Source organism: Eschrichtius robustus, chromosome 13 (genome assembly GCF_028021215.1).
Source record: "Eschrichtius robustus isolate mEscRob2 chromosome 13, mEscRob2.pri, whole genome shotgun sequence".
Classification (NCBI taxonomy): domain Eukaryota; kingdom Metazoa; phylum Chordata; class Mammalia; order Artiodactyla; family Eschrichtiidae; genus Eschrichtius; species Eschrichtius robustus.
Window position 1 is genome coordinate 47279470 of NC_090836.1, and position 27026 is coordinate 47306495.

The window sequence follows — 27026 nt, forward strand, 5'->3', positions numbered from 1 at the left end:
GTCTGAAGACAGTGGGGAGTCTTGGAAGGCTTTTAAGCAGGGGAGAAACATAATCAGAATTGTGTTTTAGGAATAAACTCTGGAGCCCTGTAAAGGGCAAATAGAAGGGGAAAGAGCAACCAGAGGCAGAGCAATCCCAAGAAACTGTTGCTGGAATCCAGGGCACAAATACTTGTGGCCTGAAGTAAGGCAGTAAAGTAGAGATGGATGTGATTGTGTGGACATAAGTGACTTAAGAGATATTACTAAGAATTAATATTGATTGGATGTGGGGGATGAGGAAGTGGTCTAGGATGATTTCCCAGGTTTCAGGATTGGGCAACTGGTTGGAAGGGGTTGTTTGGCACCTAGTGGGCAATCATTAAATGTGTTGAGTATTTGTTAAATACATGTAGGGATAGGAAATAATGTGAAAATAAGGAGGAGGATCAGATTGCACTGAATCATCATTATTTCAGTTTTGAAAAGTTGAGTTTGAGTTGCTACTGTGATACTCCCTAAGCTCTCTGTGCTTTTCTTTCATAGCCCTCATCACAGTGTGTAATTATATATTTATTTGTGGGAATATATATTTAATGTCTATTTTTTCCTACTAAAATAATAAGTTCTAAGATTTCAAATATCATGTCCATTTTACTCACCTCTATTATCTCCAGTAACTAGCATTGGACCTAGCACATAGTAGGGACTCTATATTTATGGAATGAATGGATGAATTCAAGTGGAAGATGCCCAGCAGGTAGTTGGATATGAGGAGCTAGATGTCAGGAGAGGTCTTGACTGAAGGCAGAGATATGCAAGTCATTAGAACTCGGATCAGGGTTGAAGCTGATGATGACTGAGGTCCCCAAACAAGGAGGGTGTGTACAGTGAGAAGAGAGGAAGGGCCAGGATAGAACTCTTAAAGATATTGACTTTAAAAATTGGGTAGAGGAAGAGAAACCAGCAAAGGACAATGAGAACAAACAGGAATAGAAGCAGGAGAGCTAGGAGAGTGTGATTTCATAGGAGCCAAGAGAGGAGAGAGTTGTGAAAGGGTGCTGAAGGATTCTGATACCAGTTCCATTGTGGGGCATGGGTGTGTTTCCCCACACATCCAAACCAATTCTTTGGATTCCAGCCCAGGTGTCCTACAGTTCAACTCAATTCTGACACTATCTATCCAGAGATAGTGTCAGATTCCACAGGTTAAGGGTTCAGTCCCACAAGACTCCCCCGCCCACTTCAGATGCCAATTGCAAGCCCAGGTTGTTACCTGTGCTTCTGACTGATTGGCTTTAAATCGAAGGTTCCCACCACTCCCTCCTTGGGTTTGATTAATTTGCTAGAGCAGATTAGGACACGAAGCAGCTGCAGCTCTTTTTTTTTTTTATTTTTTAACATCTTTATTGGAGTATAATTGCTTTACAATGGTGTGTTAGTTTCTGCTGTACAACAAAGTGAATCAGCTATACATATACATATATCCCCACATCTCCTCCCTCTTTCGTCTCCCTCCCACCCTCCCTATCCCACCCCTCTAGTTGGACACAAAGCACCAAGCTCATCTCCCTGTGCTATGCAGCTGCTTCCCACTAGCTATCTATTTTACATTTGGTAGTGTATATATGTCCATGCCACTCTCTCACTTCGTCCCAGCTTCCCCTTCCCCCTCCCTGTGTCCTCAAGTCCATTCTCTATGGCTGCGTCTTTATTCCTGTCCAGCTGCAGCTCTTTTGGAAAGGTGTCTGACAGCATTAAGGCTGAAAGCCCCAGTTTGCAGAAGCTGATCTCAGGTTGGCAATCTAAAAGGGGACTCTGCTTCCCCGCCCCCTGACTCCAGCAGAGGCTCCAACTTACTCAGAGGATGGGGGCTTTCTACTTTTAATTTTGGCTGTAACAGATCTGATTCTCCAGTTGAGCAAGAATGACACTGGTGAGAACTGTGGGCTTGGCACAAAGGAGTGGAGCAGCCTGGACTCTGACCACAAGAGGGCGGTGTTGTGAAGGAGGTGAGGAAGCGGTGGGGTGGGGGGTGGGGGGTGGGTGGGCAGCGTGGGGGAAAGGAAAGGAACCCTGCCCAGTGGGGATTCATGAAGTCCTCTGAAGTCTCCAGGATGGGACTCTTCCTGAGCAAATGGTGTGTGTTTTGGGTTGGGGTAAGATCTGTTTGGAGAAAGGTTTTTTTAATAAATTTATTTATTTATTTATTTTGGCTCTGTTGGGTCAGGTCTTCGTTGCTGCGTGGACTTTCTCTAGTTGCGGCGAGCGGTGGCTTCTCGTTGCAGAGCACGGGCTCTAGGCGTGCGGGCTTCAGTAGTTGTGGCATGTAGGCTCAGTAGTTGCGGCACACGGGCTTAGTTGCTCTGCAGCATGTGGGATCTTCCCGGACCAGGGCTTGAACCCGTGTCCCCTGAATTGGCAGGCGGATTCTTAACCACTGCACCATCAGGGAAGTCCCGAGAGGGATCTTTTTAAAAAAATTTTAAGTTAAAAAAAATTTTTTTTAAAGATCTTGATTATGGTTTTTAATTTTCTTAAAAGACCCTTCAACTTTGATTTCTGAAAGAAATTTCATCGCCATTGTGTTCTCTGCTTTTTTGATCTTTATTCTTTCGGAGTTTGAGAAAGTATTGTTTAGAAGTTGAGAGTGATTTTATACTTATAAATAGGACCCCCTGGGTATGCTCTGTAAATTGGAATTCTTGACAGTGTGGAAAACCAGCTCTTTTATGGTAATGCGGGAAGCTGTGGGGTAAGTTTGTGAACTTTTGGGTAAGCAAAAGCAGCCTTATATAATTAAGTCCTGAGAACTGTGTTACTGAAGCTCTGTGGTCTAGTTTGTGTCCTGCCCTAACCCTACCCCCATCTCCTACTGTGAGCAAGCTCTTTGCAGTGGGAGTGGCGAAATTGTTTTTTCTTTCTTTTTTTTAACCCACGTGACCAGTAAACAAGGGTTTAATAGTCCCATTATTCCTTCTCACTTGTTACATTTCTAATCCTGTGGAGAACAGATAAGAAGTAAAATTCCAAAGGTAGGTGAAATCTGATGTACATTCCCAAACAAGAATTCCTCAGGTAACATTTTTCCTTTCTCTTTGTGGAATCTCATATACTGATATGAAATGAAGTATGATATATATATATGTGTGTATATATACATTTACTATATTTCATATATATCATATTTCATATATGTGTGTGTGTATATATATATATATTTATGCCAGTACAAGGCATCAGCTGCTGGAGTATTTGCTAATTTTTTCCGCCTTGGCAGAGGGATTGAGTCTGCTTTTGGGGTGAGACTGAGGTTGGAAAATCTGTTAAGTTTTATGCTTGGACAATGTAGCATCTTCAAAAAGAGTTTGAGGTAACTTATAGTAAAAGACATATATACAAAAAAGTTATTAAAATGCAAATGGAAACATAAAAAGAAATAGAAAATCAAAGTGATGAAAGAGGAGAGAAGAAAAATTGCTGTCTACAAGGACTAATAGAATTACTGTGATTGAACATTAAATTTGGCCTTAAACTTCTAATATGCAGAACTAGATAATTTAAAAATAATCAATAGTATACTATGTACTTAGAAAAGACAAAATCTTTCCTGGTACTAAATGTATGACAGGATTTATCATGTGGGATCTTGCACAGTGTATAGGTGCACAGTGTTCTTGATAAGAATTTTATAACAAACACAGAAGTGATTTTCTTCACACTGTTTCTTTTCTTCTTCTCTTTTTAATCAAAGCGGTATTTTTATTTTTGTAATTTGAGTTGAGAACACACAGGTGGATGGTTCAATGAATTTTCACAAAATTAGTACTTCTGTTACAGCCACACAGGTCAAGTAATAGAACATTATGAGCACTGTAAACAACCCACTAATACCTTTCTCAATCGTGGACCCCTACCTCCTCCCCAAAGGTAACCAGTAATCTTTTGTAGCAACCTAGATTAGTTTTGTCTCTTTAAGACTTTGTGTAGATGGAATAATGTAGTATGTGTTCTTTTGTGTCACAATATTATGTTTATGAGATTCATTCATGTAATTGTGTGTAGCTATAGTTTGTTTTTGTCACCGTATAGCATTCCGTTACATGAACATATCTCAACTTATTTATCCATTCTACTCTTTGTGCATGTTTGGGTTGTTTCCAGCTTTTGGCTATCACAAATAATGCTGCTGTAAACCCATCTTATGGCGTACATATTTTGTTGTTGTTGTTAAATACCTAAAATGGAATCTATGGGTATAGAGAAGGTGGATCTTTATCTTCAGTAGATAATGACAAACTGTTTTTTTCAAATTGATTGAATAAATTTACTCTTTCAATAGCAGTGCTTGATTGTTCTTGCCAACACTTGATATTGTCAACCTTTTTCAGTTAAAACATTATGGTGGGTGCATAGTGGCATCTAACTGTGATAAACAATTGTTGGCTTGAGTATGTCAACTGAAAGAAAAACACACAATGTAAGAGCTGTGAGTTGAATTTATTCAAGGTCTTACTGAGGACTATAGCCTGGGACTAGAGCCTCTCAGATAGCTCTGAGGAACTGCTCCAAAGGGGTAGGGGGAGAAGCCAGGATATGTATGATTTTGGCTAGGGAATGTGTGTAGTCAAGCATACATCTTGGTAAAAGGTTACTACTAATCATGAGGATCAGATATCTTAGTTAATGATTTTAGTGCTTTTCTCTGTATGAGAAGATGCAAGAATCTGGGTTCATTAAAATTTTCCCCCTAAGATATCTCTGTCTATCTAAGGCGTCTGTTTTTCCAAAGCATAGAGTGCCTTATCACATTTTTCATCCTGAATTCTTTTCAGGGTGTACTGCCGGTCAGTGACTGCAGAGGCTAATGACTTGATCCTTGTAGAACTGGATGGTGGGCTACATTCTTTGTTTTAAAGTAACACCTAGTCTGTATGCCCAATGTGAGAACAAAGAATGTCACGATGGATCTATCGGTCCATGAATCCATGTGCTGTTTATAGACTCACTCTTAGGATCAGTGACTAGACTGATTGGAGCTTACAGACAAGCCCAGGTCTGAAGATTTAAAAGAAGGGAATAAAAGCTATTCTTTACTTTGCCATGTGCTATAGTGCGGAGAGAGAAGTCCTCTGCTTGAGACTGAAGAAAGTCAGGGTGAACCAGTATGGCCCAACGTCGTGATAAAAAGCAGATAGAGGGCTTCCCTGGTGGCGCAGTGGTTGAGAATCTGCCTGCTAATGCAGGGAACACGGGTTCGAGCCCTGGTCTGGGGAGATCCCACGTGCCACGGAGCAACTAAGCCCGTGAGCCACAACTACTGAGCCTGCGTGTCTGGAGCCTGTGCTCTGCAACAAGAGAGGCCACGATAGTGAGAGGCCCGCGCACCGCGATGAAGAGTGACCCCCCACTTGCCGCAACTAGAGAAAGCCCTCGCACAGAAACGAAGACCCAACACAACCAAAAATAAATAAATAAATAAATAAATAAATTTAAAAAAAAAAGATTTGAAAAGAAAAAAAAAAAAAGCAGATAGAAATGACTAAGGATGTTGCTATACCTGGAGTTGCACATATTGTGAAAAAGTGGAAGTGGTAGGACTCAGGGATAAAGGCCCAGAATGGCAATAATAAAACAACAACCACCAAAATAATACTAATAATATCTAACAATTACATAGTGCTTTACACGCGTTAACTCATTTAACTCTCCCAACAAATCACTGAAGGGTTCTTTTCGCATTTTGAAGATGAGCACACAGGTAGAGAGGTTAATTCACTTGCCCAAGGCCACACAACAAGTAAATGGTAAAGCCTGATTTGAACCCAAGTAATATGGCTTCAGAATCCATGCTCATATTTCTATGTTATCCACAAAGTCAGGGTTGGGGGCAGGGGAACTCATGCAGAGAGATTCTTGGAAAGGAATAAAAGGAAAAGTAGGCAGGGAATTAGCCAAGTAGTCTCATTGGTATCATAACAGACTCCAAAAAAATTGTTCTGAGAAATGGAATATGTTCTGCACTGTTGCTGAAGAGGAAAATCATGGAAGCCTGAAACACCTCCAGGTTTGGATATGAGAGTCTTCAGCACATCCCAAGCACAATGACTAGGTGGGGAAGCCCAGTTTAGCAGAGAGCCTAAAGCACTGAGGATTGCCAATCTCCCTAGGCCTTTCCCTTGGTTTTCCCTTTCATTTTCACACCTGTGTCAGGTCTTTATGATTGCTCTACTGAGAGACAGATGACATAGTATCATGGCTAGTTTCTGTTGGGTTTCCAGGTTGTAAAGAAACCAATCAGAGGTAGTAGTCAATATTAACATTTCTAATATCAGTACCAATGGCTTGTGACCCTATGTTCACCCCAGCTTCCAAGGCAACCAGAGAGGTCAATTCATGGGGCCCCAAACCTTCCTGCTTCCTTCCTGGGGCCCTGTCACTGACCAAGACCTGGGCTGGTGAGGATGGGATCTGGAGACTAATGATGGGGAAGGAGGAACAAAGAAGGGACACCCTGGTGGATGCTTAGGCAGAGATTAAACCATCTCTACTTCCTCCTGGAGCCCCTGGACACTTCCTACTTCTCCACACCTTTTTATACCTTTCTTTCCTCTTCCCTTAGACTCTCCTTTTTTCCCCCATACTTACATTGCCCCATCCACAAAAATAAATACCCTTCCCTTGGAGAAGAGCTCACTCTGCTAAGTGGGGAGAGCAGAAAGGGAATCTCAGGCTGGGGGATGGCCAGATGACCACTATAGTTCATTGTAGATAGTCCCAGGATGAAGTCTCCAAGACAGAATGGGCCAATGACTTCACTGTTGGTAAAGAAAAGTCTCAGGGGAAACACCTACAGAGTCATGTTTGGATTTGAGCATCTTCATCCCAAGGAGGTGGCTCAGTGAAGACACCTGCTAAGCAGAGCTCAGCTCTCAGGATTGCCCATCTCTCTGAGGCTTCTCTCAGGCTTTCCCTTTCTTTCTCCCAGCCTCCTTCAGGTTGTTCTAGTTGTTCAGCCTCAGGACTGATGACACAGGTGGATTTTCCCCCTCTTCTTTGCAAACAGCCATTCTAACATGAAATGATAGGTTTGATTTGCATTTCCCTGATGATTAGTGATGTTGAGCATCTTTTCATATACCTGTTGGTCATTTATATGACTTCTTTGGAAAAATGTCCATTCAGATCCTCTGCCTATTTTTTTTTTTTTCTTAAAGCTCTTATGTGGCCAATTTACTAGTTTTTATTTATTTATTTATTTATTTATTTATGGCTGTGTTGGGTCTTCGTTTCTGTGCGAGGGCTTTCTCTAGTTGCGGCAAGTAGGGGCCACTCTTCATTGTGGTGCGCGGGCCTCTCACTATCGCGGCCTCTCTTGTTGCAGAGCACAGGCTCCAAACGCGCAGGCTCAGTAATTGTGGCTCATGGGCTCAGTTGCTCTGCGGCATGTGGGATCTTCCCAGACCAGGGCTCGAACCCGTGTCCCCTGCATTGGCAGGCAGATTCTCAACCACTGTGCCACCAGGGAAGCCCCTCTCTGCCTATTTTTTAATTGGATTTGTTTTTTGCTATTGAGTTCTATGAGTTCCTTATATATTTTGGATATTAACTCCTTAACAGATATATGGTTTGCAGATATTTTCTCTCATTCTATAGGTTGCCTTTTCATTTCGTTGATTGTTTCTTTTGTTGTGCAGAAACTTTCTAGTTTGATGTCCCACTTATTTTTGCCTTTATTGCTTTTGCTTTTGGTATCATATCCAAAAACATTGTTGCCAAGACCAATGTCAGGGAATTTTCCCCTGTGTTTTCTTTTAGGAGTTTTATGGTTTCAGGTGTTACATTTAAGTCTTTAATCCATTTTGAGTTAATTTCTGTGAGTGGTGAAAATAGGGTCCAATTTCCTTCTTTTATGTGTGAATATTCCACCACCATTTATTGAGGAGATAATCCTTTCCCCACTGGCTTCTTTATCAGATATTAGTTGACCATATATGTGTGGGTTTATTTCTGGGCTCTTGATTCTGTTCCATTGGTCAATGTATCTATTTTTATGCCAGTACTATATTGCTTTGATTACTGTAGCTTTGTAGTATAGTTTGAATTCAGGAATTGTGACGTCTCCAGCTTTATTCTTCTTTCTCAGAATTGCATTAGTTGTTCAGGGTCTCTTGTGGTTCCATAAGAATTTTAGGATTGTTTTTTCTATTTCTGTGAAAAATGCCATTGGAATTTTGATAGGGATCATATTGAATCTGTAGATGGTTTGGGTAGTATGGACATTTAACAATATGAATTCTTGGGACTTCCTTGGTGACACAGTGGTTAAGAATCCACCTGCCAATGCATGGGACATGGGTTCAAGCCCTGGTCCGGAAAGATCCCACCTGCCAGGGAGCAACTAAGCCTGTGTGCCACAACTACTGAGCCTGCGCTGTAGAGCCCACGAGCCACAACTACTGAAGCCCGCGCTCCTAGAGCCTGTGCTCCGCAACAAGAGTAACCCCCGCTCACTGCAACTAGAGAAAGCCCACGTGCAGCAACGAAGATCCAATGCAGCCAAAAATAAATAAATAAATAAAATTAAAAGAAAAAAACCAAAAAAGTAATATGAATTTTTCTGATTTATGAATATGGGATATCTTTCCATTTGTTTGTGTCTTCTACAGTTTCTTTAGTCAAGTCTTGTAGTTTTCAGTGTAGAGTTCTTTCACCTCCTTGGTTAAATTATTCCTAAGTATTTTATTGTTTTTGATACTATGGTAAATAGAATTTTTCTTTTTCTTTTTCAGATAGTTCATTGTTAGTGTATAGAAATGCAACTGATTTTTTCTGTGTTTCTTTTTTTTAATCCTGAAACTTTACTGAATTTTTCATTAGTTCTAACAGTTTTTTGTGGAGTGTTTAGCATTTTCTATATACAAGACCATATTATCTGCAAATGGAGACAATTTTACTTCTTCCTTTCTGATCTGGATGCCTTTTATTCTTTCTCATGCCTGATTGCTCTAGCTAGGGCTTCTAGTACTACATTGAATAGGAGTGGTGAGAGTGGGCACCTTGTCTTGTTCCTGATCTTAGAGGAAAAAGCCTTCAGTCTTTCACCATTGAGTATGATGTTAGCTGTGGGCTTGTCATATATGGCCTTTATTATGTTGAAGCATGTTCCTTGTATACCCAATTTGTTGAGAGTTTTCATCCTGAAAGGATGTTGAATTTTGTCAAATGCTTTTTCTGCATCTATTGAGATGATCATATGATTTTAATCTTTCATTCTGTTAATGTGCTATGTCACATTTATTGATACATTCTTGTGTATATTCAACCATCCTTGCATCTCAGGGATTTGAAACTGGGAATTTTCCTAGGACTATCCCATCTAATTACTAGGTCCTAGGACATCTGCCTCTTGCATATTTCAAATTCTTCCCTTCCTGCTCATACCTGTTTCATGTTCAACTCTTCTGCCTCCTGTCTGTCTTTGCTCAGATGTTGCTTTCTCAGTGAGGCCTACTCTGATCACCATATTTAATGCTGCAAACTGCCCCCCCCCCTTCAGCCCTCTTGATCCCCCTTACTCTGCTCTTTTTCTTTTTTTTGGTTGTGAGGTGTGGCATGGGGGATCTTAGTTCCCCGACCTGGGATCGAACCCATGCCCCCTGAAGTGGAAGCGTGGAGTCTTACCCACTGGACTGCCAGGGAAGTCCCTGCTTTTTTTCTTTTTTCCAAAGTGCATACCCTCTTATAACATATTTATTATGTCTATTTTATTTATTTAAAAACTTTATTGAGGTATAATTCACACATACAATTCACCCATTTAAAGTATACAATTCATTAGCTCTTAGTGTATTCACAGAATTGTGTGACCATCACTACAATCAATTTTAGAACATTTTCATTACTCCCCAAAGAACTCCCTTACACTTTAGCAGTCACCCTCCCTATTTTCCCCCAACTCCCCCAATCCAGTCCTAGGCAACCACTCACCTACTTTCTGTTTCTATAGGTTTGCCTATGCTGGAAATTACATATAAATTGAATCATACAATATGTGATCTTTTTCAACTAAGCATAATGTTTTCAAGGTTCCAGTGCAGCTATACCATTTTACGTTGCCATCAGCAGTATATGAGTGGTCAGCACCTAACAGTGCCTGACACATAGTGGGTGCTCAAAAAATGTTGATTGAATGCATAAATGACAAAATTCAGGACACAATCTACATTCTTTTTTATTTTTTATTTTTGGGTGCGTTGGGTCTTCATCACGCAGGCTTTCTCTGGTTGTGGCGAGCGGGGGCTACTCTTCGTTGTGGTGCGCAGGCTTCTCATTGCGGTGGCTTCTCTTGTTGCAGAGCACGGGCTCTAGGCACGTGAGCTTCACTAGTTGTGGCACGTGGGCTCAGTAGTTGTGGCTCGTGGGCTCTAGAGCGCAGACTCAGTAGTTGTGGCGCACGGGCTTAGTTGCTCCGTGGCATGTGGGATCTTCCCGGACCAGGGATTGAACCCGTGTCCCCAGCATTGGCAGGCGTACTCTAAACCACTGTGCCACCAGGGAAGTCCTACATTCTTTGGTATGCCAACCAAGGGCTTTCATGATCAGGCCCCTACCTGTCTTTCCAGCATCACCTCTTGCTACTCCATGGCATATAGCCTTATAAACCTCTGTGCCGTCTCCCATCCTGTTCCTGCTGCCTGAGGTATGCTTCTCTTCATTCTGCTTAGTGCGCTGAGCTTCTGTTCACCTCTAATGCTACCTCTTCCATGACACCTTAGGCAAAAATAAGCACTTTCTCTTGCTGTCCTTTCCACATTTTCTTAATAATTTATTTCTATTTTTATATCCCCCACTAGTTCTGTGAGCTCCTTGAGGGTAGGCACTAGGTTACACTCATCTCTGTATTCTCAGCACTTACCCAGAATTTGGTGCAGATTTGATATTTAATAACTGCTTGTTTCAGTGAACGAGCAGAGGAAATAGCAAGAGCAAAGCCCTAGAGGCCAAAATACACTGGCAGGTTTGAGAAGCAGTGAGTTTCCTAACTAGACTGCAAGCTGACGTTTGTGAGATGGACTATAGTGGAGGGCCTAGAAGCATCTGGTGAGGAGTTTATCCTGTATTTGGTGGACCACTGGGGACTGCTGAAAGGGAATGGCATGACAGGGCTTGAGAAAAATTCATCCAACAGTGGTGTGTAGAATGAACTGGAAATGGGGAGATAATTTAGGAGGCTTTAGGCCAGGTAAGAAGAGTGAAGGTAAAAACCAAGGTAGAATGTAAGGAAGGGCAGAGATGTAAGAGATAATATTAAAGAATCTCTAGGGTTTGGAACGTGACTGAATATGAAGAGTGAGGAAGATGGAGGAGCCAAAGACTAGTCAAAGGCTTTGTACCAGGTACCAGGCAGAATGGTCAGGGTGAGTAAGCACAGTCTTGGCTTACACTTGCTTCTCTGTGTCTTCGTGAAGTTAGACACTTTCTAAATATCTATAGAGAAGGAAAAAATTTGTAGAAACACTTACTATGTATTATATTATAGTTGCTACTTTCAAGAAAAAGAAAAATAATGCAGGAAATAAAATGGTGATGTACAACCATAGTTGATCAGTTGGGTACAGTGGCACTGTTTTCTGAATATATATTAAAAACAAACAGGCTCTTCCAGAAGTGGTAACTGTTTATTCAGTTCAGCTATATACTGGACCAAAGCCCTGAAGTAGGTGCTGTGTATAAAGATGAATCGGTCACAGAACTACCCCAGGAGTACCAGTCTAGTTGGAGAGATGAGCTACACAGAAGAGGTATGAATAGATTGTTATGGGAGAGCAGACCTGCTGTTGATAATTCAGAGATGGCTTTATATGGAGGAAGTGTGATTTGCTGAGTCTTGCAGGACAGGTAGTATACTGACATGCATAGATGAGCAAGAAGGGCATATCAGGCAAAGGGAATGGTGAGACCACAGATCTGGAGCATGGAAAGAGCAGAGCATGAATAAATGGAGAGCAGCAGGCTGTTTGGTTTGGATGGAACATAGGCCATGTGAGTGGGAGGAGCGGGAGATAAGGTTGAGGCCCAATCATGGATTAAGATGATTTAGATTTTATTTAGTAGGTTGGATGCTTTTCAGGTAGTGACATCAACAGAGCTGTGCTTTAGGAAAATTAACCAGACAGCACCATGTGGAGGAGAGGGGAAGGGACTGACACTGTGGGGATGGTGAGAAGGCTTCTATGATAGGCCAAGCAAGAGGTACTGAATGTTGAAGGCTTGAACAATGGATGTGGCCATAGGAATGAAGGGGAGGGGACAGGTGCTCCAGATACTAGAGAGCTAGACTCTACAGCCTCGTCTCCTGAGGGAATGCATGGGGCAATGAAGAGGAAGTGTCAGAGCCTTAAGACTAAAAAGTAATACAAATAGAAATTGGGAATACTGGAGGAGAAACAGTTTTAGGAGAAAATATGATGTGTTCTATCTCGAATATATAGAGTTTCTGGCTACACAGCTGGCTGGAGAGTACTTAAGGAAATTAGAAATACAGGACAGAACCTCAGAAAATGGTCAGGTCAAGGGATATAGATATTTGAAATAGTCAAGGCATAGTCAAGTCATATCTCCAGGTATTTGATTAATGTTCACTTTTGGCTCACGTTTTGGGATTCTGCCTGGCCTGGCATATTTCTCCTGCAGGATTAGTCTTCTTGCTCTGTGATGGTTGAATAGTAATACCTAGAGAGGCTGTGGGTTCCAAGCTTCTTCCTAATGGGGGAAATGGATTTTCATCTTTGACTGGCATCAGGAAATTACCCTTTTAGTCAGTAAACAGGCAGGATGAAGCTCTCTCTGTTACTGCAGTGCACCAGAGAATGACAGTTGGGCAGAACAGAGGCAGCTGGCTAGAGAACACAGAGCTCTCAGACTGGAGAGAGCAGAAAGCTTGGGGGAGGGGAGAGAATAGGGAGGTGGGGGGAGGGGGAAAAGGAGAGAAAGAGAAGAGGAGGGAGGGAGTATTAAATGTCTCTATCCACTCTTTTCCCCCCTTCACTGCCTCCTCTAATTTTATTCCCCTATACCCTTAACAATTCTGGACCCAATTACAACAAGCAATTCTCTGCAACACCAGCTGGTGTCCCACAATTCAACTCAGTTCTGACACTAACTACCAGGAGACAGCATCAGATTCCATAGGTTAAGGGTTCAGTCCTACAAGACTACCCTCTTCACCCCTCACTTCAGACACCAGTTGCAAGCCCAGATTATCATCTGTGCTTCTGACGGACTGGCTATAGATTGGAGGATCCAACGACCCCATCCTTGGGTTCGATTAATTTGCTAGAGTGGCTAACAGAACTCACAGAAACATTTTACTTATCTGACTACTAGTTTATTAAAAAAGCATACAACTCAGGAGCAGCCAGATGGAAGAGATGCTTAGGGCAAGTTATGGGGAAAGGGCGCAGAGCTTCCATGCCCTCTCCAAGTACACCACTTTCCCTGAATCTCCATATGTTCACCTGGAAGCTCTCTGAACCCTGTTCTTTTTGGTTTTGATGAGGCTTCATTACTTAGGCATAATTGATTTAAATCATTAGCCATTAGTGATTAAACTCAATCTCCAGTCCCTCTCCTCTCCCTGGAGGTGGGACTGAAAGTTCTAACCAGTTCGGCCCAGTGTGGGACTCTACTGGCAGTCTTTGCTCAAGGACCCTCATCAGCCTAGCTGAGACTTTCTCAGGGCTGAACTGTAGTTAAAGTTTCTTCCTTTTAATTCCTTCTTTCTTCTCTCTCTTCTTTCAGAGGTGTCAGACATGTATTGGCACCTATTCCTGAACTTTCCCCCTTTATTCTCTATAGGTTGTTTCCCTCAATGAGTCCCTTGCGTGTCTAGTTCTGTCTTGGCATCTGAACCAACACACAGGGATATTGACAGGACCTGCCTTATGGGGCTGTTGTGAGAATTCAGTAAGTTAATATATGTGAAATGCTTAGAACAGGGCCTGATACACAGCAAGTGCTATGCAAGCGTTAGCTGCTTTTGTTGTTATTTTATTATGCTTTAGATCTCAAGTTATATTTTACTCTCACTAGGAAACTTCTCAGATCTCCCTGGACTGGCTTGGAAGCTTCTCCTGAATGCTCCAACAGCATCCTGCCCTTACTTCTATTATGGTTGGCCCTCCATATCTACAAGTTTTGCACCTGCAGATTCAACCATCCACAGATCAAAAATATTAGAAAAAAAATTTCCAGAAAGTTCCAAAAGGCAAAACTTGAATTTGCTGCATGCCAGCAACTATTTACATAGCATTTACATTGTTTTTATAACTAATTATCGATACATAGCATTTACATTGTGTTTACGACTATTCCATAACACTTAGATTGAATTAGGTATTATAAGTAATCTAGAGATGATTTAAAGTGTACGGGAGGATGTTCATAGGTTATATGCAAATACTATGCCATTTTACATAAGGGATGTAAACATCTTCAGATTTTGGTATCTGTGAAGGGTCCTGTAACCAGTCCTCTGTGGATACCAAGGGACGACTGTATATTGCATTGTTTTCTTGTCAGTCTTTACACTTAGACTGTGAATTCAATGAATAATGGAACTTGTTTTGTTCACTTATGTGTATCAGTGCCTAACATCATGTCTGACTCATAGTAGATGTTGAATTGATGTTTGTTGAATGAAATGATGGTTCAGTGGAGGCTTAACAGATGAGTATTATTTGTCAAGTGGATGAGAGCTGGGAAAGAAGGAATTGTAGAGAGAGTTGTATACTGTGGCATGAAAAGCCTGTACTGTGTGGAGTACTGCAAGGTGCTTGTTATGACTAAAGAGTAGGGTGCAAAAGAGGTGTGGTAAAAGAGAAAGCTAAGAAGGAAATCAAGGGCCAGAGCACTGGGAAGACCTTAAAGCCAAGCTAAGGTAGGCATTGTGTAGGCCTTATGATGTCCTACTGGGCTCACACCCATCTTTGACCTCTACCTATGACTTTATGAGTCATATGTTAGTTCAGCCAACAACTATAGATTGCCCCAAATGGTGGATGTTTCGCTAGAACTACATATAGAAAGGTAGGCATCTCTGAACACTCATTTCAATAATGCATCTGATTGGTCTATATTTACAAACTGCTTTGGCTGCAATGTCTCACCCAAACTGCTGGGTCTCTTAACTAATCTCTTTGCCTTCATCCCACCCCTCCCTGTTTAATCCATCCTCCACTCCCACTGTGAGACAGATCTTTCTAAAGCTAAAGCTGGACATCTTAGTCTTCAGTTTAATACCTTCTAATGGCACACCCTTGTTGCCTATAAGATAACATCCAGATTCCTTAGTGTGACCCACAGGACCCTTCCTAGTCTGGCCCTTCACTACCTCATCTTCCATTTCTTCCTCTGTGTGCTCTCTGCATCACCTGAACTTCTCGTAGGTATCAGGAAGTTTTATGCTGCTCACCACTCCATTCATGTACACACTATTGCTGCCTGGAATGTCCTTTTATCCTTGTCCACTTTTTTTTTTTTTTAGAATTTTATTTATTTTTTTGTACAGCAGTTATCTTATTAGTTATCCATTTTATACATATTAGTGTATATATGTCAATCCCAATCCCCCAATTCATCACACCACCACCCGCCCCACCACCCACCTTGTCCACTTTTTGAACTCTTAACTTTGTTGGAAGTAGTTCCAAAATCACTGCCTCTGTGAATCTGTTTCTAACTTTGCAGGCAGTGGGTCACCCTCCTTTATAGTCTCATTAGACTGTATATACTTCTGTTTGGCACCTACCACATTGCAGTGCATTTGTTTGGTTACTTCCCTGACTCCCCCCTCTAGACTATGGCTAGAGGGTAGGACCAAGTATTAGTTAATACAGAGTCCCAGCACTTAGTGCAACGCCTGGCACATAGTCAATACTCAGTAAATACTAGTTAAAGAAAAAAGGAAGGAATAAAATGAAAGCTCTTCTTTTTCTTTTCTTTTTATAAAAAATTATTTATTTTTGGCTGCGTTGGGTCTTCGTTGCTGCGCGCGGGCTTTCTCTAGTTGCGGCAAGAGGGGGCTACTCTTGATTGCAGTGCGCAGGCTTCACATTGCAGCGGCTTCTCTTGTTGCGGAGCACGGGCTCTAGGCACGCAGGCTTCAGTAGTTGTGGCACGCAGGCTCAGTAGTTGTGGCGCACAGGCTTAGTTGCTCCGCAGCATGTGGGATCTTCCTGGACCAGGGCTTGAACCCGTGTCCCTGCATTGCAGGTGGATTCTTAGCCACTGCGCCACCAGGGAAGTCCCTCTTCTTTTTCTTTTGAAGGAGGTCCCCTCACCATGTGGCTGTACCTGGCGGTCCTCGTGGGCCTGTACTACCTCCTGCGCTGGTACCGGGAGAAGCAGGTGGTGAGCCACCTCCAGGACAAGTTCGTCTTCATCACGGGCTGTGACTCAGGCTTCGGGAACCTGCTGGCCAGGCAGCTGCACCTGCGAGGCTTGAGGGTTCTGGCTGCGTGTCTGACGGAGCAGGGGGCCGAGCAGCTGAGGAACCAGACATCAGACAGGCTGGAGACAGTGATCCTGGACGTCACCAAGACTGAGAGCATCGCTGAGGCCACTGAGTGGGTGAAGGAGCGTGTGGGGGACAGAGGTATGGAGAAGTATTTTCTTCTTTCATTTACTTAGGAATGAAGATGTTAAAGTTTTATGTGTATATATATATTATATATATATAATCTCAAAAGCAGGGCTTGAAAAGCTGGCTTTGTCATTTGAAGGACAGTTGTGATCTTCTGCAGTGTTTCATTTCCTTAACCATGTTTACATTGAAAAATGAACTCAGTAGATTTGAGGCTGTTATCTCACCTTGCAAGTGGAGTATTTACAACCGCAATTCTTTATGTCTGAAGAATTTTCAAGGTGTTCTTAAGAATCTGATTCTTCTTCCCTTGGCTACTATCTAAAATATAGACATCCCTGGAAGTCAGCCTTTGGTCCTCTTCTGTTTTTAAAAAAAGTTTTCATTTTATTTTACTTTTTCTAATTAATAGACTGTATTTCTTAGAGCAGTTATAGGTTTATAGAAAAGTTGAAAAGTACAGAGTTCCCATATACAAACCCCCCTCTTACAGTTTCTCCTGTTATTAATATCTTGCATGTGTAGTACATTTATTACATTGATAAACCAATATTGATACATTATCATTAACTAAAGTCCATAGTTTACATTAGGATCCACTTTGTGTTGTACGGTTCTATGGGTTTTGCCAAGTGTAAAATATCCTGTATCTACCGTTATAGTACAATATAATGTAGAATAATTTCAGTGCCCTAAAAACCCTCTGTGCTCCACCTATTCATCTCCTCTGCTCTCCCCACCTCCCCCCAAACCCTGGCAACTACGCAGCTTTTTACTGTTTCCATAGTTTTACCTTTTCCCAAATGTCATGTAGTTGGAAGCATATTGTATGTAGTCTTTTAGACTGGCTTCTTTCATTTAACAATATGCATTTAATGTCCCTCCATGTTTTCCTGTGGCTTGACAGCTCATTTCATTTTATCACTGAATAATATTCCATTGTATGTACCACAGTTTGTTTATCCATTCACTTACTGAAGGACATCTTGGTTGTTTTTAATTTTTGGCAATTATGGATAAATCCTCTTTTCTAAGTTTCACTTTCTCTGGATATTATCCAAATCCTGTTTGATCCCCTTCTTTTTCCTCCACTTGTGTTATGATTCAATAGATCCTGATAATTGGACCTCTTAAATATATACTCATCCTAGGAGTTGCAAACTAGTAATAAAATTGTTTTGTTTGGATTGAAGAATGTTGTTTTTTTTTTAAATTTACTTTAAATTAGAAAATTTACTTTAAAATATTACTCCTACCTGAGGATGTTCTTGACTCTAGAGTCAGGAGTTACGGGTAGTTATAGCCTCTGTGCTGTGCACAGTGGTTTATTTCTACTGTATTGTTATTATTATTTTTATTGTTTTCCCATCTGTTAGAGAGTGTGCTCCTTGAGGACATGGACCTCTCCTACCCATTATTGTATTTCCAGTTTCCGACATATTGTCTGGTACATGTTAAGGGCTCAACAAATGTTGAATGGACCCCAGTTACCCATAGTTTAACCTATTACCTTTTTGTCCTTGATTTCTAAATTATTTCTTCCCTGAATTCCCAACTACTTGCTGGCTTTCTCATCTGGAAATTCTGCTGGCACCTCAAACTCACCAAATCTAAAGGAGGAAGGACTCTTATTATCTCATCGCCACCAAATCTTCTTTTCTTTTTGGTCCTTGGGGCCGATTCTTCCCTCCTCCCCACAACACCAGAGCTCAAGATAGGCAGTTTTACTTTCAGTCCTTTGGAAGTCCTTTCTATCTCTATCCCTAAAGTGATAGTGTAGCCATTTAGGATTCCAGTTTAATGCAGAAAGTGTCTTTTATTAGACTCCCTACCTTAGGTGGGCCCTGGACTTCATGTCTTCTTATTGTATATGTTTTTTGATGCTATAAGTACTAAAGTTCAAATTCACACTGGTTGGCAAATTCCCTCGAATCAAAAGCTACCATCAGGGTTCTGTTTATCCTCTCTGGATTCCTGCCTTCTCTTAGTTTTTGGCCTGACCTTCCTTTACCTTCTTAGTGATAGATGTGTTTAAGAAGATTGAAAAAATATGTTTTGTCTAGCATTTTTAGTTGTCTTCAGCAGGAAGATTGATCAAGGTAGAAGTCTGTCGTTTTTGCGTGAAACTGAACTCCTGCTTTGATTTTTATTGTTTCAGGGCTCTGGGGTCTGGTCAACAATGCAGGCACTTTTCACCCACATGGCTACACTGAGTGGCTGAAGATTGAGGCCTATATGAATACCCTCAAAGTGAACCTCATTGGTTTGATAGAGGTGACCTTGAGCATGCTTCCCTTGGTAAGGAGAGCACAGGGGAGGATTGTCAATGTCTCCAGCATTCTGGGAAGAATTGCTTTCTTTGGAGGAGTCTACTCTTCCACCAAGTATGGAGTGGAAGCCTTTTCAGATATTCTGAGGTAACTCCAAGTTAAAACAAAAGCAACTACTGAGCACTTAAATATGTCTCAGACACCATGCTAGTCACTTTCACCTACATTATCTGTTTTTTTTAATTTTTAAAATTAAAAAAAAATTAATTTTTGTCTGCATTGGGTCTTCGTTGCTGCACGCAGGCTTTCTCTAGTTGCGGCGAGCGGGGCTACTCTTCGTTGCGGTGCGCGGGCTTCTCATTGCGGTGGCTTCTCTTGTTGCGGAGCACAGGCTCTAGGCATGCAGGCTTCAGTAGTTGTGGCACGTGGGCTCAGTAGTTGTGGCTTGCGGGCTCTAGAGCGCAGGCTCAGTAGTTGTGGCGCACGGGCTTAACTGCTCCGCGGCATGTGGGATCTTCCCGGACCAGGGCTCGAACCCGTGTCCCCTGCATTAGCAGGCAGATTCTCAACCACTGTGCCACCTGGGAAGCCCGGCAGGCGGATTCTTAACCACTGCGCCACCAGGGAAGTCCCAGCAGGTGGATTCTTAACCACTGCGCCACCAGGGAAGCCCTCATCTGCATTATCTTATTTCATCACTTCCAAAATCTGATGTGTAAGTATTATAACTAGTCTGTTTTATACAGGAAACTGAGGCTCAGATTTTGGTATCTTTCTCAAAGTTCAGCTGCAACGACCATGATTTGGCAGACCTGTGTTTTGACCCCAAGTCTCTGTCTCCTGTCACCATATCACATTTTAACTCTCAAGATTTATCCTTAAGAAAATTTCATTTCTGAAGAGAGGATGACTGTCTTCCTTCCTCCTTAAAGTAAACCTGTCCTCGTTTCTTCACAGTGACTCTTTCTGGTGCTCATCTGCTTCTAACTAACTTTTTCCATCCCTTTACTCTGTATATCTTTTCTTTATCTAATAGCTTCTTTTCTTTCTTATAGCTTCAGTTTGCCACAATCCCTAATCGCCCTGCCTCTACCTCCTGGTTTTTTAAAATACATCATTTCAGCGTCATGCCCCTCTATCAGCTGCTCCTTCTTTTTATAGTCCCCCTTATATTTTAATTTCTGAGACAGAGATTCCTACTGGCTGAGTTCATTTTTTGTGTGCCGGGTGACACCGCATCATGTGATATTTTTTGCACTTATTATGTGTCAGGCACTGTTGTGAGTACTTTCCATCTAATAAATCATTTAATTTTCATGGCAACCCAATGAGGAAGGAATTATTTTATCTTTATTGTATTGACTATACCTAGGGAAACTGAGGCACAAAGGTTCAGTAATTTGCCAAGGCCATATAGGTAATAACAGGCAGAGTCACTGTCTAGTCCTGAGAGGGGCTCCCCTCCCATCAAGTACCATTCCTGGTCCAGTCAGCTATAGACATGAGGGTGCAGTCACATGGTACAAAATAGTGCTGCACAGACTCTCCTTTAGCAGGGGCTGACTCTAGGGCAGTTTCACTTGGAAATGAGCTATAAATATTATAGGCATCATGTATTAGCTTCCTATGGCTGCTGTAATAAATTACCACAAGTAATTTATGGTGTATGGTGTCCTACAACAACACATATTTATTCCCTCACAGTTCTGGAGTCTAGAAGTCTGAAATCAGTATCACTGGGCTAAAATCAGTTGTTGACAGGACCATGTTCCTTCCAGAGGCTCTAGGAGAGAATCCATTACTTGCCTCTTCCAGCTTCTGGTGGCCGCCAGCATTCCTTGGCTTGTGGCCACATCACTCCAATCTCTGCTTTCATGATCATGCTGCCTTCTCTTCCTCTGTTGGTCTTCAAATCTACCTCTGCCTCTCTTATAAGGATAGTTGTGATTGCATTTAGGACGCACCCAGATAATCTGGCACAGTTTTCCTATCTCAAGATCCTTAACTCAATCAAACTTGCAAAATCTTTGCCACATAAGGTAACATTTACAGGTTCCGGGGATTAGGACCTGATATCTTTGGGGGCCATTATTTAGCCTACCACATTCCATGACTGGTATATATCTAATACATTGTGCATATATTATCTGCTTAGGAAGGGAGTAGGGAAATAACCGTGGACACTACATGAGTTGTTACTATGTGGCAGGCACCTTGCCTGGCTTTCTGCCTACCCAACATCCTGTCTACTTCCACAGGGCTGCTGCCTGCTGATTTACTACCACTCATGACTCTTGGACTCCTTGACTCATTCCCAGACCAAGAGCAAAGATATGCCCTTCCAACCTTTAAATCACTAATTCCTTTAGAAAATTCCAGTTTGCCTTAATTGTGCTAAGGATAAACAGGAAAAGGAAGTTTTGTCCCACATTTGAACTGGAGTTTTAGAGGGGCTGGAGATGTTGTGGTGTGTTGGGAATGTGTGAGAAAGCTGCAAGGGGAAGTGCGATGTAGAGGGCTGAAGCACCCCTGGCTTGTGTAGCCCCTCCTTCTTCCCCAGCGCACACAGGCACCTGGAGAATCATTTTCTGAAGCTCTGACTTGGAAGGTTTTAGGTTTTGGTTTGACAAGGGAGGCTTTTCCTTTAGAGCAGTGGTTCTTAACTTTTAGCATGCCTCAGAGCCAGCTGAAGGGCTTGTTCAAACAGATTATTGGTTCTCACCCCCAGAGTTTCTGACTGTAAGTTTGGACTGGGGCTCAGTAATCTGCATTTCCAACAAGCTCCCAGATGCTGATGCTGTTGAACCGGGGTCTACACTTTGAGAACCACTCATGGCTTTAGAGGCTCATGATGCTTTATGTTTTACATTCTTATGGACCATGGTTCCAAACATTTCTCCTTGACATCAACTTGGGCTTCATCTTCTCGAGCAAGGCTGCTTGAACCTCTAGATCAGGGAGCACCCCTCATCACTGTCCCTGGAGTACTGAGAGAATACCTCTCACATGGTGCACCATGTCATCTTACTTTACTTGGTGAAGGCAGCACTTAGCACAGTGCCTGGTACATACACAGCTCCTGATAAGTATTTTTGGAACTGTTTTTTGAACTAACCCGAATATTCTGGAATGACCAATGGCCTGTAATTTTAATGCCCACATCATATTCCACTAATGGTCTCTTGCAGTCTTTGAACACACTGTAATTTTGCACAGCCCCCTGCTCTGTGTGTGCAGTTTCTGCTGCCTGGTATTCCATTCCACCTCTTTCCTCACTGAGAAATTTCATCTTTATCCTTCGAGGCTCAACTGAAACATTTTCTCCTCACTGAAGCCTTCTCTGACTCTCTCAGAACATCTACATCCTCCTCTCTACTTATGTAGCCCCTTGAATACCTCTCCTTTAAATTCTTTTGAATTGTGTTGCAATTATTTGCTTACTTGTCAGACTCACCCACTGTGAGCTTTTTGGGGTGGTGAACAGAGTCTTAATTTACTGAGATTGTGCATGTAAAACACTTAGCACAGTAGATGCCATAAAAATGCTAATCTTCTTTATTATTCCTTATATTTTTCATATTTCCAGTGTATAGCACATGGTAGAAACTTAATGACTGTTAAATGAGTGGGTGTGGGATTGAATGGTTATGGTAGTTTGTATAATCATGTCCCAATTGTTGCATCTAGGGATGTTTAAAATTTTATTTTTTTCCTTTCCATTTCTTTATTCTTTAAAATATTCAGTAAAGGTGTTTTTATAACTATTTTTTGTTTTGTTTTGTTTTTTCCCTGAGAACATTGAAATTGTGGTATCTTTCAATCAGAGGAGTTAACTTGAGGGTTTTTTTTTCCTAGGCGTGAGCTTCAACATTTTGGGGTGAAAATCAGCATAGTTGAACCTGGCTACTTCAGAACAGGAATGACAGATATGCAGAAGTCCTCAGAGGCAGTGAAACAAGTCTGGAAAGAAGTCCCTGTGCATATTAAGGAGTCCTATGGACAGAAGTTTTTTGATACCTGTGAGCTTTTCTTTTGATGGTATAATGGATAACCTTGCATGAGAAGGGCAAAGAGGGTTGGTGGAGAATGATTGGTAGATCTTCTGAGAAAACTCCTTAAACAAAGCTTCCCAAGACAAGAGGGGTTCAGGAAGGTCCCAGTGCCTTCATGGTTGGCTTGGTGATGGCTGTTGAGGCTGAGGAAGAGGCCATATAGGCAACCTATGGCCAGGGCCTGCCCTGCCTTGTCACCTATGAACCTGGCCACCTGAGCACCAGGGAGGTATTACATAGTTAGAGGCATGGAGCCTCTAGAGGGTCTTGGGAGGGGGTGCCCCTCCACAGTTTGTCAGGACTGGTGTGGGAGGCCTGCTTAACTAAAGTTCAGCCTTCAATATTATCTACCCTTTGGGTAACAGACTAGCCACAAACTCCACGTTTTATTGTGAGGGGAGGGAGGGTATATATAGGTGGGGAGAGGTAAGTGAGTTAGGACCGGATTTGCAGGGCCCTATTGGCCATTCCCAGAGGCTAGACCTCATATGCAGGCCATGGGAGCCTTGTAGGAGTGAGATGGTTTAATTTCGTGTAAGAATGCCATTCTGATGATCTGGAGGAGGAGGCAGTTTTGGGGGAACAGGGAAGGCAGTCCTCTAAGTAGAATTAAGTCATGCACACTGTGTGGGTCTGCAGCTTCCTGGGGGGAAGGGATGCATTTTCTTCACACAGAGAAGTCATCAGCTTGCCAAGGGCCAAGGGAGCAGCTCTCTTTTCCCTTTCACAAAAAGGCCCTGTGGTGGGTAGCAGTAGTCCTGTCTCTGGCTTTGGGTGATATTGCGATACAGAGAAAAGAAGAAGGGGGATGTGCAGACAGAAGAGTCCCAACCTACAACCCTGTCTTCTGGGTGCATCAGGCCTAAGAGGGTCACCATCAACAGAGGGGAGAGAAATTGGAACAAGGAAAGGCTGACAGAAAACTTCCTCAGCCTCTCAGAATTCAAGCTAGAGAACTACAGTTCCTAACATGTCAGGGGCACAGCCATTGTTCTGAGCTCTTCTCCACCTAAAGTTTTAAACTATTAGGGAATTTGTTTCCCCTTGCGAGTACATGTAGTTTGGCAATAGAAATCAAAGGAAAATAGAATTTACTAAGAAGTGACCATATGTAAAAGGAGGGATATATGTATTTCATGATTTAAGGAGTTGAAATTGTTCATATACTTGTCCATGGATCAGAATAATCTAGATCAGTGCTGTCCAACAGATATATGAGAGCCACATATGTCATCTTAAATTTTCTAGTAGCTACTTTTTAAAAAAGGAAAAGAAACAGGTTAAATAAATTTTAATAATACATTTTATTTAAGACCAATATATCCAAAATACTATCATTTCAACATTTATTATCAATATAAAAGCTATTAATAAGATATTTTATATTCTTTTTCCCATTAGTCTTTGAAAATTGGTGTGTATTTTACACTTATAGCACATCTCAACTTGCATGCTAAATTTTCCTAGGACGTACTTCTTCTGTATTTGTATTAATACAATTTATGGTTACCAGCAGCATTATTCATAAGAGCCCCAGAGTGGAAACAATTCAAGTGTCCATCGACTGTTGAATGGGTAAACAAAATGTGGTATAGCCCTACAATGGAATATTACTTGGCAATTAAAAGAAATGAAATACTGATCCTTGCTATGACAGGATGAACCTTGAGAACATTTTGCCCCTGAAAGAAACCAGTCACAAAAGACCACAGTGTATGATTCATTTACATGAAATGTCCAGAAAAGGCAAGCCATAGAGACAGAAAGTAGATTGGTGGTTGCCTAGGGCTGGGTGGGTTGTCAGGAAATGGGAGTGATTGCTAATGGGTATGGGGTTTCTTTTTGGGATGATGAAAATGTCCTAAACTTAGATTGTGGTGATGGTTGCACAACTCTGGATATACTAAAAGTCATTGATTTGTAAACTTTAAATGGATGGTTTTTATGAATGTGAATTATCTCAATAAAGATGTTAAAAATTTCCAGTTGAAAAAGTAGATTCACATACCTATATTGTTCCAAACATACTTAAAAGTTTTCCAATAACAGAATTGAGTTTTAAAATTAAAATTAGTTAAATTAAAAAATTCCGTTTTCAGGGAATTCCCTGGCAGTCCAGTGGTTAGGACTTGGCGCTTTCACCGCTGGGGCCCAGCTTCAGCCGCTGGTCGGGGAACTAAGCAAGCTGTGCTGCACGGCAACACCTCCCACCCCCCAAAAATTCAGTTTTCAGTCATGCTAGCTGTATTTTAAGTGCTCATTAGCTGCATGTGGCTAGTGGCTGTTATATTGGGAAGCACAGGTCTGATTGGCCTAACCCTTGTGGCAATTAAATGTAGTTAGACTTCTGTGACTGCATGCAACAGGATCTTAAAAATATAAGCAATAAGATTGCTGACCGCCATTTTTCTTTTTGTATACAGATCACGATCTCCTGAAACAAGGGATGTTGAGTTGTAGCACAAACCTGAACCTGGTTACTGACTGTATGGAACATGCCCTGACATCTGTGCATCCCCGCACTCGATACTCAGCTGGCTGGGATGCTCAGTTTTTTTTCATCCCTCTATCTTATTTACCTACATCACTGGCAGACTACATATTGACTAGATCTTGGCCCAAACCAGCCCAGGCAGTCTAAAGAAAACTGGTTGGTGGCTCTTGAAATGAAGAAGACAAAAATCTGGAATTGATTGTTAGTGTCCCAATAATCTTTATGTATCATCTATACTTTTTGTAACAATAAGCTTTCTTGCCTAAACTCATTTATCTGGCACCATCAGAGAACCAATAGGTTTTTATTCCAGATATCCAAAGCTTACTCCTTTAGGTGATGAATCTTTACTATTTTAACCATTTTTTGATGATAGTATTTCCAAAAGGCATCAATCTTCCTTGCCCTATTAAACAGAGTAGACTAGAAACAATTTAGCTTGTTTTGATGTTATTTTTTAATGTAAAAGAGTAGCTGTTCTGTGCTGTGATAAACTATTGCTCAGGGACTATTGAGAAATGTGGGTCTGTTTATCCTTAACTTGAAATGGGTCTACACTTTGGTACTTTTAATAAATGTTTAATTTTGTTTTCTCCTCCCTATTTGCCAGCTGTTTTGGGATATATTTCTTCCTTATTTAAAAAGAAATGATTTTTAATTTTTAAATCAAAATAATATACACATACATAGTTGAAAATTCAGTTAATACTCAAAAGCTTAAAAATGAAAACACAACAAACAGTTCACCACCTTCATTGCTGTTCCTCAGAGGTGAACGCTTTTGACTTTTAGCTATTTTTTCTGGTATTTACTGCTATATTTCTGAATAATATACTTCATACAGTTTTTCTTGATTTATTAATTTTAGATATTCTCAATTAACTTCCTGTTAGGGTAAATGAGAATTTAGCTTTTTACACCACTTTCCTGACCATTTCCTTTATCCCCATATTTCTAATATAATTTTTATCACATTTCAGTTAAATTAATAGTGTTTGCATTATTAGCATGTAAATTTTTTTGTTTTTCTTGGAGTTAATTATTACCTTGCCTTTTGTTTTTTTTTGTTTTTTTTTGAGCCATGCTGAGGCTTCTGGGATCTCAGTTCCCTGACCAGGGATTGAACCCAGGCCTTGGCAGTGAAAGCCTGGAATCCTAACCACCAGAGAACTCCCTACCTTGCTTTTTTATTTGCATAATTTTTTATTCACTTTAATTTTTTCACCGTTTTCTCTGATTTCAGAATACTTTCAGTAGTATTCTTTAGATAGTTAAATAGATCATAGAATTATCCATTCCATTTCAACTGATCCAATACAGGATCACACTTTGATTTAATTTTCATGTCCCTGTACTCTAATAGTTTCTTAATGTTTTTTTAAAACTTTTAATTTTATATTGGAGTATAGCCGATTAACAATGTTATGATAGTTTCAGGTGCACAGCAAAGCGAGTCAGCCATAGATATACATGTATCCATTCTCCCCCAAACTCCCCTCCCATCCAGGCTGCCACATAACATTGAGCAGAGTTCCCTGTGCCATACAGTAGGTCCTCATTGGTTATCCATTTTAAATATAGCAGTG

General features: G+C 41.3%; 1 protein-coding gene across 1 annotated transcript; it reads left to right on the top strand.

The window, feature by feature from the left end:
• The first annotated feature begins 2993 nt into the window (after positions 1-2993).
• On the top strand, positions 2994-26032 carry LOC137774985 (17-beta-hydroxysteroid dehydrogenase type 6). The gene is made up of 5 exons (XM_068560563.1): positions 2994-3014; positions 16310-16636; positions 18783-19041; positions 22750-22913; positions 25370-26032. Exons 2-5 carry the CDS (start codon positions 16324-16326, stop codon positions 25585-25587), a joined length of 954 nt encoding a protein of 317 aa, XP_068416664.1. The 5' UTR covers positions 2994-3014; positions 16310-16323; the 3' UTR covers positions 25588-26032.
• The last annotated feature ends 994 nt before the right edge of the window (positions 26033-27026 follow it).